Source organism: Cynocephalus volans, chromosome 7, assembly GCF_027409185.1.
Source record: "Cynocephalus volans isolate mCynVol1 chromosome 7, mCynVol1.pri, whole genome shotgun sequence".
In the NCBI taxonomy this organism is placed as follows: Eukaryota; Metazoa; Chordata; class Mammalia; order Dermoptera; family Cynocephalidae; genus Cynocephalus; species Cynocephalus volans.
This window is the reverse complement of record NC_084466.1, coordinates 149,120,442-149,137,085: the sequence shown is the minus strand read 5'-3', so window position 1 is coordinate 149,137,085 and position 16,644 is coordinate 149,120,442. Positions and strand designations below refer to the sequence as shown.

The 16,644-nt window shown below is 47.3% G+C and overlaps 1 protein-coding gene across 1 annotated transcript in view; it reads left to right on the top strand.

Annotated features, from left to right (window-relative positions):
- The window catches only part of RGS10 (regulator of G protein signaling 10), a 43,013-nt gene extending 26,828 nt beyond the window's left edge, over window positions 1–16,185 (top strand). The window contains exon 5 of the mRNA XM_063103433.1: window positions 15,989–16,185. Coding sequence (XP_062959503.1) covers window positions 15,989–16,135 — 147 coding nt within the window. The 3' untranslated portion in view covers window positions 16,136–16,185. The remainder of the gene's footprint in view (window positions 1–15,988) is intronic.
- The last annotated feature ends 459 nt before the right edge of the window (window positions 16,186–16,644 follow it).

Below are 16,644 nucleotides of genomic sequence, written 5' to 3'. Positions count from 1 at the left end.
TTGCTCAGCATTGCTTTGGCTACATGTGGTCTTTTATTATTCCATATAAATGTCTGGATAGTTCTTTCCATTTCTGAGAAAAATGTCTTTGGAATTTTGATGGGGATTGCATTGAATTTGTATATCACTTTGGGTAGTATGGACATTTTCACTATGTTGATTCTTCCAATCCAAGAGCATGGGATATATTTCCATCTTCTTGTATCCTCTCTAATTTCTCTCAGCAGTGGTTTGTAGTTCTCATGATAGAGATTTTTCACCTCCTTGGTTAACTCAATTCCTAAGTATTTTATTTTTTTGGTGGCTATTGTAAATGGGCAGGCTTTCTTGATTTCTCGTTCTGCATGTTCACTATTGGAGAAAAGAAATGCTACTGATTTTTGTGTGTTGATTTTGTATCCTGCTACTGTGCTGAAATCATTTATCAATTCCAAGAGTTTTTTTGTAGAGGTTTTAGGCTGTTTGATATATAGGATCATGTCATCGGCAAACAGGGACATTTGACTTCATCTTTTCCAATGTGGATGCCCTTTATTTCCTTCTCTTCTCTGATTGCTCTGGCTAGTACTTCCAGCACTATGTTGAATAGGAGTGGTGAGAGTGGGCATCCTTGTCTAGTTCCTGTTCTTAAAGGAAAAGCATTCAGCTTTTCCCCATTCAGGATGATATTGGCAGTGGGTTTGTCATATATGGCTTTAATTATGTTGAGATACTCTCCCTCTATACCTAACTTATAGAGGGTCTTTGTCATGAATGAGTGCTGAATTTTATCAAATGCTTTTTCAGCATCTGTAGAGATGATCATATGGTCCTTGTGTTTGACTTTATTAATATGGTGTATCACATTTATTGATTTGCATATGTTGAACCAACCTTGCATCCCTGGGATGAATCCCACTTTATCGTGGTGAATAATTTTATGTATGTGTTGCTGTATTCTGTTTGCTAGTATTTTAGTGAGGATTTTTGCATCTATATTCATCAAGGATATCGGCCTGTAGTTTTCTTTTTTGGTTATATCTTTACCTGGTTTTGGTATCAGGATGATGTTTGCTTCATAGAATGAGTTTGGGAGATTTGCATCTGTTTCAATCTTTTGGAATAGTTTTTAAAGAATCGGTGTCAATTCCCGTTTGAATGTTTGGTAAAATTCTGCTGTGAATCCATCTCGTCCTGGGCTTTTCTTTGTTGGGAGCCTTCTGATAACAGCTTCAATCTCCTTTATTGTTATTGGTCTGTTCAAATTTTCTACGTCTTCATGGTTCAGTTTTGGGAGCTTGTGTGTGTCCAGAAATTTATCCATTTCCTCCAGATTTTCAAATTTGTTGGTGTATAGTTGTTTATAGTAGTCTCGAATGATTCCTTGTATTTCAGATGAATCAGTTGTAATATCGCCTTTTTCATTTCTAATTTTTGTTATTTGAATCTTCTCTCTTCTTTTTTTTGTTAGCCATGCTAATGGTTTGTCAATTTTATTTATCTTTTCAAAAAACCAACTTTTTGATTCATTGATCTTTTGTATTGTTTTTTGGTTTTCAATTTCATTCAGTTCTGCTCTGATCTTAATGATTTCTTTCCGTCTGCTAACTTTAGGTTTGGATTGTTGTTTTTCTAGTTCTTTAAGGTGAAGTGTTAGGTTGTTCACTTGCCATCTTTCCATTCTTCTGAGGTGAGCATTTAATGCAATAAATTTCCCCCTTAATACTGCTTTTGCAGTATCCCACAGGTTTTGGTATGATGTATCATTATTTTCATTAGTTTCAATAAATTTTTTGATTTCCTGCTTGATTTCTTCTTGGACCCATATGTCATCAAGTAGAATGCTGTTTAATTTCCATGTGTTTGTATAGTTTCCAGAGTTTTGTTTGTTATTAATTTCTAGTTTTAATCCATTGTGGTCTGAGAAAATACATGGGATAATTCCAATTTTTTGAATTTATTGAGACTTGATTTGTGACCTAATATGCGATCTATCCTGGAGAATGATTCATGTGCTGATGACAAGAATGACTACTCTGAGGTTGTTGGATGGAATGTTCTGTAGATATCTGCCAATTCCAATTGGTCTAGAGTCTTGTTTAGATCTTGTGTTTCTCTACTGATTCTTTGCCTAGATGATCTGTCTAATATTGACAGTGGGGTGTTCAGGTCCCCTGCTATTATGGTATTAGTGTCTATTTCCTTCTTTAGGTCTAATAGCGTTTGTTTTATAAATCTGGCTGCTCCAACATTGGGTGCGTACATATTTATGATTGTTATGTCTTCTTGATGGATCAGTCCTTTTATCATTAAGTAGTGTCCCTCATTGTCTCTTTTTATGGTTTTTAGTTTAAAGTCTATTTTGTCAGCTATAAGAATAGCTACTCCAGCTCGTTTTCCTTTTCTGTTTGCATGGTAAATCTTTTTCCATCCTTTCACTCTTAGTCTATGTGAATCTTTATGGGTGAGGTGTGTCTCTTGTAGGCAGCATATAGTTGGGTCCTGCTTTTTAATACAGTCAGCCAGTCTGTGTCTTTTGATTGGGGAATTTAAGCCTTTTACATTAAGAGTTGTTATTGAAAGGTGTTGATTTATTCCTAGCATTTTATTGGTTGTTTGGTTGTCTTAGGTGTCTTTTGTTCCTTGCTTTCTGATTTACTGTTTGGTTTCTGTGTTTGTTGGTTCCTTAGGTTGTAGATAGCATTTTTGTTTGTTTGTTTTCTCTTCATGAATGCCATTTTTATCATACTAGTGGGTTTTGATTTTTCTTGGGTTTTTATGGCAGTGGTAGTTATTTTTCAGGAACCAAACCCAGTACTCCCTTGAGGATTTCTTGTAAGGGTGGTCGTGTGGTAGTGAACTCCCGCAGTTTTTGTTTGTCTGAGAAATATACTATTTGCCCTTCATTTCGGAAGGATAGCCTTGCAGGGTAGAGTATTCTTGGCTGGCAATCTTTGTCTTTTAGTATTTTGAATATATCATCCCATTCCTTTCTAGCTTTTAGGGTTTGTGATGAAAAGTCTGATGTTAGCCTGATTGGAGCTCCCTTATAGGTGATTTGATGCTTCTCTCTTGCAGCTTTTAAGATTCTCTCTTTTTCTCTGAGTTTTGCCAATTTGACTATAACGTGTCTTGGAGAAGGCCTTTTTGGAGAAGGCCTTTTTGGATTGAATACGTTTGGAAATCATTAACCTTCCTGGATCTGAAGATCTGTGATTTTTCCTATACCTGGGAAGTTTTCTGCCACTATTCTGTTGAATACGTTTTCAATGCAATCTCCATTTTCCTCCCTTTCTGGAATACCCATGACTCGGATATTTGAGCGCTTAAGGTTGTCTGATATCTCTCTCAGATTTTCTTCAGTGTCTTTGATTCTTTTTCCTTTTTTTTTTTTGTCTGCTTGTGTTATTTCAAGCAGCCCATCTTCAAGTTCAGAGGTTCTCTCTTCAACTTCGACAAGCCTGCTGGTTAAACTCTCTGTTGTGTTTTTTATTTTGCTGAGTAACTTCTTCAGCTCGGCAAGTTCTGCTACATTTTTTTTCAGGACATTGATTTCCTTGTACATTTCCTCTTTCAGGTCCTGTATACTTTTCCTCGTTTCATCATGATGTCTAGCTGAGTTTTCTTGTATCTCATTCAGTTTCCTTAGAATTATCACTCGAAATTCCTTGTCAGTCATTTCAAGGGCTTCTTGTTCTATAGGATCTAGAGTTTGAGGTTTATTAACTTTTGGTGGTGTACTTTCATGATTTTTTGTATTTCTGGTATCTTTTTTTTGATGTTTATTCATTGTGGCAGGGGGTTTCACAATCCACCGGTTTGAGACTATTGACTAACTAAGATGTTGCTGTGGTTGCCAATTTGGTATGGCTACCTCCGTGACTGCTCAGTTGGCCTCTAGTGCCTTGTGTGTGTGGTTGCCTCGGGTCTTGGGCCTCTCCAGGGAGCCACCTCTCTGGTCAGCTTGGACTCTGCTGGGCTGCTGGATCACGGGGCAGTACCGCAGGGTGTGTGGTCTCTGCTGAGCTTCCACTTCCCGTGTAGGACTTCTCCCTGTTCCGTGTGCTCTGGCCCGGGCTGCTGGATCACGCAGTGGCGGCCCCACAGGTTGTGTGGTTTATGTCGAGTCTCCGCCTCCCTAGCTGGACGTCTCCCCGCTCTGTGCGCACTGGGCTGGGCTGGGACGTGTCTTCTGCAACCCTCGTCTATCAGCTGGGCCTTCAAGACCTTGCTTGGCACCGCCTCGCCCAGGAAGTCTACCAGGTTTCTGCTAGGCACAGACAACCGGTTGCTCTGGGTGCCTTTGTAGCACTGTGTAGATCTTTCTCAGGACTTATCACCTTCCTCCTGGTATCACGGTTATTTGTGTACTCGTCTTATCTCCCACACCAGAGCGTGAGCTCCTCGGGGGAGGAGCCCGTAGCACACGGTTCACCTTTGAATCCCCCTGGCGTGGACCAACTCTGGTGCCTGCCCGCAGTCAGCTCTCCGGCAGGTTCAAGCAAACTCAGGAACTCTCTGACCACACTATTCCTAACCAGAAATCGGTTAGGCGTTTTTCTGAACCGGTGGCCACTGAGATGGTATCTGCCTCCCGGTAACAGGAAGTTTACCGGGGGCTGGAGCCTAGGGTGCGGTGGAGTGACAGTCGGCCCAGCCCGTACTTTCTTGCCCTCCTGACGTTGGCCAGGGACACCCCATTCCACCAGCCCCGCCAGTGAACCGCGGAGGGAGTGGGAGGGGAGGCCAGCCCGCAGGCCCCGGGAAGCCCCGTGCCGGGGCAAGCAAGTGGGAAGGCTCAGTGAGGAGCCGAGCCGGGCAAGGAGGACAGGCTTGGCCGAGCCGGGCCGGAGCCGCCACCACCTGAGAAAATGGAGGCAGCCCCGGTGCCGGTGAGTGGCCCGGTGGGGCAGGCGGAAGCTGGGCAGGCATCCACCCCCCGATCAGGGCTGGGCTGGGGGTCACTCACAGGGCCATGCCAGGCCGGGCAGCTCCCTCTCTGCCTCTGCGTCGTCGCCGTCCCCATTCTCAGCCGCTGCCGCCTCGGGCTGCTCACTCGGTCCCGCGGTGCGGCTCGGGTGCTCCCAGGAATTTTCTTTTATGCCGGCCTGAAACCTCGAATCCTGAATAGGGCAGCTGGCTGCCTTCAGCGCGGCCCTGGCCTCCGGGGTCCTGGCAGTGTCAACAGCGGCCCGGCGCCATGTTCCCTGTTTAGAGACTTGCTTTTGCAGGTAAGAAACAGTTCTTTTCCTGCTCCACACTTCAAAGCTGTTGCCTGTAAATGAGGCAGCCTCTCCTGCCAAGGGCAAGGTGACGGTCAGCCCCCACGACCGGCCACCAGCAGCGGTCCTCCCTTAAGAGATGGCAAGAGGAAGGTCCACAAGTTTCCCAGCTGCCTAAAGCCCAGTGGCCGCCTTTTCCACCTCAGCTACTCCATGCCAACCACTGCATCCACCGCCATCTTAGGATCTGCTCGCTAGGGTACTTTCAAGTACAGCCAGGGTTGAGAATCTGTTCTGACCTCTGTGTTCTAGGTATTCTCAGTAATAACAGTAGTATCTACCATCGAGCATCAGTATCTAAGTGAGCCCAATGCCACACTGAGCATGTATTGTCTCATTTAATCTCCAATGAGTATTATTATTCCCATTTTGCTAATGGATCAGGGAGACGAAGTGATTGTTAACCTAAAGTCACACAGGTAGTAGAAACTACTGGATGCCAGATTCACTCTGTCCACCGGCCTTCAGACACCATGCCCCCTTTGCAACCCTCAACAGATCTCCAAGGCAGCCTCTCACTGTTCCTCAAAGTGCCATGAGACCCCTGGAGCAGAGGGATTAGAAAGGCTATGTGAATACAGGCAATCCCATTTCCCGGGACTGCAGAAGACACGAGACAGGCTATGACTCCGTGTGGTAGCACCACAGGCTCCCAAAGATCCAGCTTTCCTGCAGAACATCTCAAAACAGAGCCAGGCCTCTGTGACCTGAGCATACCCCACTAGAGCTGTACATTGGGAGGTGCAGCTGACACTGAAAGGAGGAAACACAGAGTAAAGAGGATGCTTTATTTTTTGCATGACAAAGAAAAAGTTGTTACCTAACTATAAAAGTCATGCATGCTCAACAAAAGAAAATTGGAAAACCAAAATGTAAAGAGGGAAAAAAACCCCTCATGTTTCTATGCCTGGAGATAACCACTAAATAACATTTGATTTCTAGACTTTCCATCTTTTTTTTCCGTATAAATATGCATATGCACAAACATAGTAGATGTGTTATAATGCAGTTCAAACTATTGAATATAAAGAAAGCCCTTTTATGCCCTGTTGTTTAAAAATCATTTATCTGAGAGGGAGAAAGAGGCACTAACTATCCTTCCAAGGCATAACCGGGTGAAAACAAGGCATTTGGAATCTGAGCTGATTTCACAGTGAGTCCCTGTGCAGGGCCTCTGGGTTCTGTTTCGCTTTGGAAAACTCTGCCTCTCGGGGGCCTTTCTGGTAACCGTCAAAACGTGTGCTCAGCATGCACTGTGGTTCTTTGCTCCCAAAAGGCGCCCTTGAGAGCCCTGTTTTCCTAAATGAAGGAGATTGAAGCTGAGGGAAGCATGTTTGGAACCACAAGATCTCACCTAACTGTAAAAGCCCTGCTCAGCGGCGTGGCTTCACCGAGCACCACTTGGCGTTGTGGTGGAGCCCTTTGAGCAGGGCTGCGTTCTGCGCTTTCGGCATCTCCGCACCAGGGAGGCTTCAGGTAGTCTCAGCTCTTCCTCATGGCGTGGCAGTGCTCTGCTGCTCTGGAGGCTGCCGACAAGCCAGCATTGACCTTGTGGGGCACAGCTGGACCTAGAAGGATGGAAAATGCTCCCTGAGCCTCAGATTAGATGACCCGACATCCACGCCTCCTATTTAAAGGAGAGCTCGTGGGTTTTCATTCAGGGCCTGTTTATTCTTGGTTTACACACAGTTCTGACGGGTCTGGTTTTCCAGGTCACGGCACGTCTGAAGTGCTGGTAGAGATTGTGGAGTGATGGGCGGCAAGAAGTGATAACTAACAGCTGGGGAGACACAAAACGATACTAAGCGCAAAACCACAGCACAGTGATCTGGAGCCACTGAGCATGGGAGCCCACGTTGCCACACACCACACTGTGGCATCCCTTTGCTGTAGGATGGAGACATGATTAGTGAACCTAATCACCCCAAACCACTGAGCAAATTAAATTGTTGTCAGCTTACTATGTGAAGAACATGTTACTCGTTTTAATAAGCATTTCATTTAAAAAATCTTAAGAGAAGCTTGGAGGCTTAAAACTTTGTTCCTTGGAAAATTCCTATAAGGGGAGAGATCATGCTCTGATTTAATTAAGTCCTGTAAACTTGGCCCTATTGTGTGCCCAGCACCTTGCTGGCAAAGCCGGGAGAGGCGAGAGGTGGTACATGGGCATCCCTTTGGTACTTTAGCCTAGAGTCAAAGCCTCCTGTTAGGGCAAATTTAAGTTTCAGGGAGCAGGAAGGAAGGAGGCTACCTTACAAAGAGTTGGTTTCTTCAGTTAATTGCAATTCCCTATAGTGTCTGGGGATTTTTTTTTTCTTTTAAAAATCCACTACTGTACTGGGAGATCTGTTTCAATTCTGGTTGGTTTGCTGGTTTGTGGATTTGTTGTTTCATTCATTCCTTTACGCTACAAATATTAATTGAGGTCCTGCTAGGTACCAGGGACTGGGCTAGGAACTATGTGTGCAGAGAGGAAATCAGCGCTTGTCTACCCACAAGGACAGAAAAACATAACTGCTAAGAAGGAAATACATGAGGTGATGGGCTAGGAGTGACTGGGAGGGGCGCATGTTTGGTCTAATGGTCAAGGAGGGCTCCCTGGAGAGATGACTGAGCCTTCTATGACAAGAGGGAGCTGGATGAGAAAGCCTGGGAGGCAGGACCCTCTGGGGAAGTGAGTGCAAACGCCCTGCGGCAGGAGTTAGCCCTGTGCTGGGAAGTCAGTGCGGCTGGAGTGCAGGAAGTGATGGGGGTGCTGTGAGCCAGGTTGAGAGGGACTGGCAGGGGTCAGGTCCTGAGGCTGTGGTAACCAGCTGGGCAAGGGACTACAGATGACTCAGTGCAGGGCCACCTCCATTACTAGAAAGTCAACCATGAACCCATGGCCTCCTGACCGAGGTGCATCCTTTGTGCCCGGATGGCCTGGCCCCCCGCACCTCCCCCACCCCCTGCCAGTGGTTCTTAACGGGGCGATTTTGCCCCCCAGGAAACATTGGGCCATGTCTGGAGGCATTATTTGTTGTTACAACTGGGGTAGGGGTGCTACTGGAACTTAGTGGGTAGAGGGCAGGGACACTGCTAAACATCCTACAATGCACGGGACAGCCTCCCACGACGTAGAATTATCTGGTCCAAAATGTCAGTAATGCCGAGGTGGAAAAGCCCTGGCTCATTAATTATTTTTGATTTCCCCAAAATTTTCAAAAATAATGTCATTTTTGATTTCCAAAATCGTGGCCAAGTTCACGTGACTTACCCTCAGGTAAGCCTCAGGTCCCCACCTGAAAAGCAGCAAAGGGTGCACACGTCCGTTTCCTACACCTCGGCGAGCTCTGGGGAACCATTCAGACTCAGCCCCTTCACAAGCGACGTGATGCTTGTGCGTGTGCCTCGCATTTGACTCTCAAGTCGTCTGCGCAAGGTGGGACCTGGCACCTCGGCGTGCAAGTGAGAAAGTCCACTGGTGAGGAGGCACCGGGACGAGCCCAAGGTCACGGGGCTGGGAGGCAGGGAGCAGAGCTTGAGCCTGGGGTTCTGGTTTGGTCGGACTCTGCCCACCACACCACTGCCCAGGGAAGCAATGGTGCTTGGAAATGCGGTTTTCCCACCTGGAGTTACTTTTTTCTTCAGTCTGTGCTACTGTGTTCCGTTCATGGATGCCAGAATGGGCAGCACCATCTCTGGCAGTTAACGACCTGCGCCCAGTTAACGACCTACACCGTCGCCTTCTTGTCCTTGCCCACACCCGTCTCTCTTGCCCAGCCATGCTGTCCTCTACCTCCAGCCCTGGCCGAGTCTCGAGCATTTCCACCTGCTGCCACCCACGCACTGATGGTCAGTGTCTAACACAAGGCATCGAATTAGGTGCAGCAGCCTGACACACTTTTCTTTGTGAAAGAAATGACGATGACAGTCTGTGCTGCCCCTGTCAGCATAGCGGCTGGACATGTGTCCCTCTCACCCACATGTCCAGGATCTCCATGGATGAAGCCAGCACAGGAGCCAGCTGAGCCAGCCTAGCCAGGGGCACATGCCTGGGTCATCCTCTCACTGTGTTGCTCAGGATTCTGGATGTATTAATTTTTAAAATTAATTTTGATGATTGAATGAGTACATGTTCCCTGTTATGATAAAGAAAGGAAAATTCATGTCATCCAGGAGCGTATGAAGTGAGATGTTACAATCCTCCAGGCCTTGCCTTCTCTCCCTCCCTCCTTAGCAGGAAGTCCATTAGGCTGTCTGTCCTTCCAGACCTACTCTGAATGTTTAAGAATGGAACACCTTGAAGTCTGCTTTGTGCCTCAAACTTATGCCATGTGAAAAATTGAAAACAAAATTCTGCTCCAACAAGTTTCTCATCACCGATGTATGCACCTTCTTTGCTGTGAAGCCTCTGGTATGAATTCCACAACAGGGCATGATCTGTAGCAGCAGTGACATTTGTGAAGATAATATGGTCAAGGTCATTGAAAAGGGCAACTTGAGATCATTGCTTTCTCAGTCTGTGTAAGAGAAAGTCACAAGTCTGGGGGAGTGCGCTGCTCATTCTTCCATAAGTTTTAGGGATCCCAATATCTACCCTTACAAGCAGATGTTTGAGGCTTCCGGGACGCCCTCACAGGTCTTTGGGGCTGGTGCTGAGGTCTAGTCTGGGAAGGTGGACTAGAGGCGGCCTTCTCCACTCAAAAGGAAGTCCTCGAACCTCTGATGCTCAAAAGACTTTAAAAAGAAATGAGTAGATGTCAGTGCTCCCAGCCACATCCTTGACCGAGAAAGGAACCATGAATCGGGCCCCTTTGTAGAAGTATAGTTTCTTTGAATTTTCTCAGAACCCAAAAGGTGAGAAATGCTTCCTTTTTCAACATAAATAGGAAGGGTTGGACCAGCTGGTGAGGACCCAGGGGTGCGGAGAGGGGCTCCCCGGCCTACAGGGGCCACTTGGGGGGTCTGCTCCCTTCCCCAGCCCCTTATTTCTCCAAATGGGACTTCGCCCTCAGCTCCTGCATGACCACAGTCCCCTCTCCTGGGCTGCAGGGGTGCCAGAGCCGGGGATTCAGGATGTCTCAGTCTTAGGGTGCCAGTTGACATTCACTCCCCAGGATCAAACCCAGTCCAGAAGTCGGTATTTTCCAGAATGCTAAGCCAGAAAGGGTGGGTCGTGGTTTTTCAGTGAAATGGAAGAAAAGTTGGTTCCCTGCCTCTACCACAGCCGTTTGCCTCATGACGGGTGGGGTATGAGGGACAGCACTGGAAATACTTTGAGATTTTTTTTACAACTTTAAAATGGTGTCTGGGGGAAGAGGAGGGAAACTTAACTCTCCTTCTGATGGCAAAAGGCAAAAACAAGATGTCTTCTAAGTAGAAAGCATGTCATATCATTTGGGCTTTGAAATAAGCAATATGGACTCCAGGAAAAAAATGGACAAATCACCCCACATGCACAGCAGCCCTGGACCCATGAGCCTGCGAGGGGACTTTGCCCCAAGCTGGGGGGTCTTTCTGGCTCTGACCATGTCCATGCTGTTTCTGGAGTTCTGATTTCACCCCTGGCGTGTCATCCATCTCTGGCTGGCCTGTCCAGGAACCAGGAGCACTGTCCTGGATGACAAAACCTTCTGTGTGGGCCACCCTGGTGCTTTGGGGTGAGGGCTGACTTGATCTGTGTTGTCTTCTCACCTCCTCTCTGCTGGCTGCTCTTAGACCTCCTGGGTGCATCCCTGCCCGCTTCAGAAGGAAGAGGTGGTCTTCATCTTGGGGGTGGGCACATCCCTGTTTGTGCCTTGCCCGTGGACCCTCTGTGATGCCCAGCCGATTGTGTCATCGTCTCCTGTGAGGGCTGGAGGGACAGAGCTTCTTTTGCAGTCACTGTCTGTTCATGTGGGTCTGTAGCCTAGGTATGTGGGGAGAGAGCACATTCTAGAACTGCAATCCAGAGAAGGCAGCACTTACTGCCTTCTTTCAGCAGTTTTCATGTAAAAACTAAACCAAGTTCTTGAAGTAAATATGAAATCCCATTCAGAAAACTTTCTGTTGCACTAAAGGGTTATTTTTGCTTCTTGTACTGGTTGAGATAACATGGCAGAGGCTTTGGAAAGAGGCATGTTTGGAAAGAGGTCATCTAATGTACTTGTCTTCAGGGAAGTGTTAAAATACTTGTTAGGATTGAAACGTAGTAACTTGAGACAGTGACAAGAGGTTCATGGAGGGGCCTTCAAGGCTGGCTAAGCTTCACATTCTCGCACATTCCCTACATGGATAAGTTTGCTTCAGTGAGGGCATCCCCTCCCGGAGCAGCACATTTTGAACAGTCGGAAGTTGGGGTGCCGCATGGATGTTCTGCCTTGCAGAAAGGCAAATCCTGGTCAGTCGCTACGCTGTGTGGGAGGGCGTGGCACACTGGTGGCATAACGACCTCGTGCTGTGGGACCTGGCACAGAGCCGCAGGGCTGCAGGAAGCCTCCCTGCTCGTTTTGTCCTGAGTCCTCCTCTAGCAACCTAAGGGACTGGATCCCAAGGCAGCGATGCTAGACGGTCTGCAGTCCAGCCATGCAGCTCACAGATGTGGGGAATGCCCCAACCCAAAACCGTGCTAAGCCACAGCTGTCTTGGCCCAAAAAGAACAAAAGAGCTACAGAGTGCAACTCAGCTGCCAACTTGAGTTTTCTGCTTGGCTGCTGCCGTCTCCGACTCATATCTGCCTTCGCTGTGCTCCGGTGCCTCTGCTCACCCCAGCTGCCGCCTTATGCCAGATGCGTCTCCACTTTCTTCTTTCTCTTTGTGCAGACACTTGAGTCTGACCATGCTGTTGAAGTGATGGTCCAGTCCAGCCCTGGTGAGGCTGGTTCTCCCCATCAGGGAGTCCTGGTTTTTAAAACCATCTGGGAGCTCATTTTCTGTGCTTGAGCACAGTGAGGTGAAATCAATAAACTATTAGTCTTCTAGAGCTGTCGTAGCAAATTACCACAGCCCAAGCAACAGCAGAAATGTACTCTCTCATAGTTCAGCAGGCTAGAAATCTGAAATCAAGGCGGGGCAGGGCTGGGCTCCTTCTGAAGGCTCGGGGGAAGGACCCTTCCCTGCCTCTTCCAGCTTCCAGATTGCTGGTGGTTCCTGGTGCTCCTTGGTGTTCCCTGGCTTGCGGCTGTATCACTCCAATCTCTGCCTCTGTCTTCACATGGACTTCTTCCCTCTGTGTGCCTCTCTGTGTGTCCTCTCCTCTTCTAATAAGGACACCAGTCCTTGGATTTAGGGCCCACCCTAAATGCAAGATGATTCCATCTTGAGATCCTTAACCAACCCTATTTCCAAATAAGGGGGCATTTTGAGGTTCCAAGTGAACATAAGTTTTGCGGGGGACACTATTCAACCCACTACTGACCTTTAGGGATGTTTATTTCCCATTTATACACACAAACACACTCTTAAAGAACATATTTGGGATCATTGTTTTTAAATTTAGTGCACCTTAAAAACTTAGTGGTTAATCATTTAACATTCATGGACAGTTTTTGTGTTAAACTTTCTTTGCAGATCTCATTTTTAAGGACTGCAAATTGTTCTGCCACACGAGTGGCAGTGTAGTCTAGCGGTTAGGCGGCGTGGGCTGGAGAGCTAGCCTGCGAGGGTTTGCATCCCGCCTGTCTCTTGGTCACTGTTATGGGCTCAATCATCCTCCCTTCCAAATTCATACGTTGAACTCCTAACCCCTAATGCCTCAGAATGTTACTATATTTGGAAGTAGGGTCTTTCAAGGGGGAATTAATTTTAAATGAGGTCATGGTCACTAATCCAACATGAGTGGTACCCTATAAAAAGAGGAGATTATAAGGAAGGGACAACCACGTGAAGACACAGGGAGAAGATGGCCATCTACATCCAAGGAGAGAGGCTTCAGAAGAAACCAACCCTGCCACCACCTTGCTCTTGGATTTCCAGCCTCCAGGACTGAGAAGGTACATTTCTGTGCTCCTTGTTATAGCAGCCGGAGCTGACTTATACACTCACCATCGGGGCAAAGCACGGAGCCTCTAAGTTCCTGTTTCCTCCTCTGTAAAATCAGCATCCTCACAGGGCTGCAGTGGGGATTAATGTTCACAGCCTGGCACGTGTTTAGAGGAGCTCTTGGCAGCGTGGGAACTACCTGGTTCACATCACCAGCCTGCTGCTGCTGCACATGGGGTGGTTTCTAGTCACTCGGTTGGTAAACGTTGGACCGCAGTCATGGACATTGCCTTGTGATAAATAAGACTGTGGTCAGTAACTGGGTGCGCTACCTCTGGCTGCTTTGTTGGAAGAGATTTTAGTGAGTGTTCTCTATCCTTCAAGTCATCTTTGCTGAGCACCCTCCATGAGGAGCTCTGTAATGGGAGCGCCTGTTGCCATGTGCTCCTGAGTGCCCAGGGGACCCTTTGCCGGGGGCAGTGGGAAGCCTGCCCTGTGCACCCCTTGTAGAGCTCAGATCTTTCTGGGTCTGATGGCCACAGCTGTCTCTGGGTGACTACAGCAGCCTGAAGGACTTCTGCACCCATGGAGCATTTTGCACCTGTCCCCAGCAGGGAGTAGCCCTTATGCCTTTACTAAATAGGCCACAGCCCCCTCCCCTCAAGCTTGCTGGCACCAGTGGAGGGCTGTGGGGAGAAGACCCTGCAGCTCCTGGGGGTCTCCCAGAGCGAGTCCTGCCAGTCCCTCTGCACTCCTGAGGGCTCCTCCCGAGCCGAAGCAGCTGCCTGCCCTGCCCCCTCCGCTTGGGCCTGGGTGCCCCCAGCCCGGCCTTTTTTCTTCTCTCCTTTGAAGTTTGAGCCTCAGAGCCACTGCAGGCAAACAGGATGTTCCTCTCCCACACGGGAAGCCTTCAGACGAGACACTGGGTCGCACCGCATCCTGCTCAGAGTGGTGGGTCCCATCTGCTGTGGACCTGGTGTGTGTGGGGGTGGGGGGCGTGCAGGGATAGGTGCAGCTGGGTTCATTAGTCACACTTGGGGCATCCGTTCCAGACTTGGAATTAGGTGGGCATCAGAGAGTGCCCTTTGGTGGCTCCTGTGGCTGGAAGGGTTGAATAACCCAGATGGGGAGGGATGGTGACACTCGCTTAGCACATCTGTGGAGGCCACGAAAGGAAAGTGACATTCTTCATCCCCCACCTCACCCCTGGCTGTCGTTTTTGTATTTTCTGGGATTTTTTTCCCCAAACCTTAACAAATTGCATCCCATCTAGGATTACAAGATTGCTACACAATAAATCACTGCTCTAGAGAGGGATAGGATGGGCGCTCAAGGAGTCTCGGCCTTTCTGAGCGGCGGGAGCTGGGGCAAGACCAGAAGGCACCAGGGCGAGGGCAGGCACTAGTTTAACAGCTTAAAGAAAACCTAAAGTCCTGAATCTTTCCCCGGGTTGTGGACTCTGCGTATTGCAAAATGACTTAGGCGGTTCTCCTGTGGTTGAAGTCATCTTGGGAAAACGAAGGTGTAAAGGCTTAAGGTTTCAATCCTCACCTCTCATCCCCCAAGCGATGTTCTGAGTCCTTAGAATCCATCAGACATTTAATTTACAAAATAGTTTATGCGTGTGTTGGGAGAGGGCGAGTTTAAAAGATGTCAGGGTTTTACCACCCACTTGATAACACCACCTGCCAGTGAGCAACATTCTAGACACCTCTGGAACTTTCCACTTGGTTGAGCCTGTGTTAGTGCCTTAACTGAAGGTACCAGGGTGCCCCACGTGGGGTTTTAGTCTGTAGAATGTCCAGCGAGTTGAGTCGAAAGGTATGAGAGAGAGAGAAAAGGTGAGAGATTTCTCGAAAAGAAATCATACCCCTCGACAGCTGGAAAATGCTTTCCTTTTTGCTTCTCCTTCCCCTGTCCTTTTTGTAGGGCAAGGGAAGAAGAAGGATGGCCTAGGATTGGGCAGGGGTTGGGGAGAATGGGTGCTGGGTATAGGGACCGTGGCCAGAAGAGAGGTCCAGTGGAATCCAGAAGAGGCTCCTGTGCCTGGGGACAGCCCTTTGAGCACCTCTAACCTGGAGGACTTAGGTTCTGTCAGGGTCTTCCTCACCCACTTAGCACACCTTAGTTGCTTTCTAGAGACGTGCTTCCCGCCTGTCTGATTGCTCAGGTGTTCGCATTCTGCAGCCGACAGCTGTTTTCTTTCACTGGGACTTGTTTCCAAACCTCTACCTGCTGAGACTGTAGTTTTACTCCCCTGCCCTGTACTGAATAAACCTTGTTTTGTTTCTTGGCATGATAACAGGTTTGTTTGAGATCTTGGATGCCAGAGTTACTGGGGGCTCTTAACAATATTGGCATCATCTGATATGACAGTGACTTTTACCACCACTGCTTCCACAGAAATGGTTTCTATACTGCTATCTCAAGCTGTTGGAGAAATACGTCCCTGTGTAATCTATCCAAATTAAGTGGAGATTCTTAAAGGACCTCTTGATCTGAGGGTATGAATCAGTGCTGTGTGAACCTATACTTCTTTGGAAAAGATGCATTCGTTTGTGTGACCCTCTAAGCTATATATTCCACTGGGATTATTGCATAAGGACCAAAAACATCCAGGAGATCTGCCTTGTCTAGCACATGACCGACTTCAGCTTTCCTTGTGTGTTTCTGGGTACTCATATTTGTAATCTTTGGCATGTGGTAGGTATTTAATAAATATTTGATAGGATGATTCACGACTGGATTAGCTTCAGCCTTCAGATTCTTTTGCTTTTCCTCCTTAGATCTTCAATCTCATGAAGTATGACAGCTACAGCCGCTTCTTAAAGTCTGACTTGTTTTTAAAACACAAGCGTACCGAGGAAGAGGAAGACGATCCGCCTGATGCTCAGACTGCAGCTAAAAGAGCTTCCAGAATTTATAACACATGAGCCTCCAAAGAGCCAGGACTGGCAGCTTTAAGAAGCAAAGGAACTTACTCTCAGGACTGTTGCAGGGTTTATAAATTGCTTTGTTATTTGCAAAGACTGAAACATACAAAACCCTTCAATGGGATATGTGTATTTTATTAACTGCTTGACCAGTAAGTTTTGCATGATGGCTAATCTTACATAAAAAACAAATAGCTTTGAAGTTTCAGTTCACAAAACAAACAAACAAACAAACATACAGAGATTTCTTCAACCCTGGACACTTTGAGCATTTTATAGCTTGATTAAACTTCATGCCAGGCCACAAGGTGAAAGATATAGCCACCTTCTATCTTTTAAGTCTTTTCCCTGCCTGTCTGGTGAGGGGTCATACACGTCCACAGATTGACTTGGCACATTAATGCAAGCATGAATTGATCTGACAAACTCAGACTACTGGGTGTATTATCTGTAGTCGCCTTTTGGGTTAAATACTTCTTGAGAGCAAGTTCAGTGCTGGAAAAGGAAAA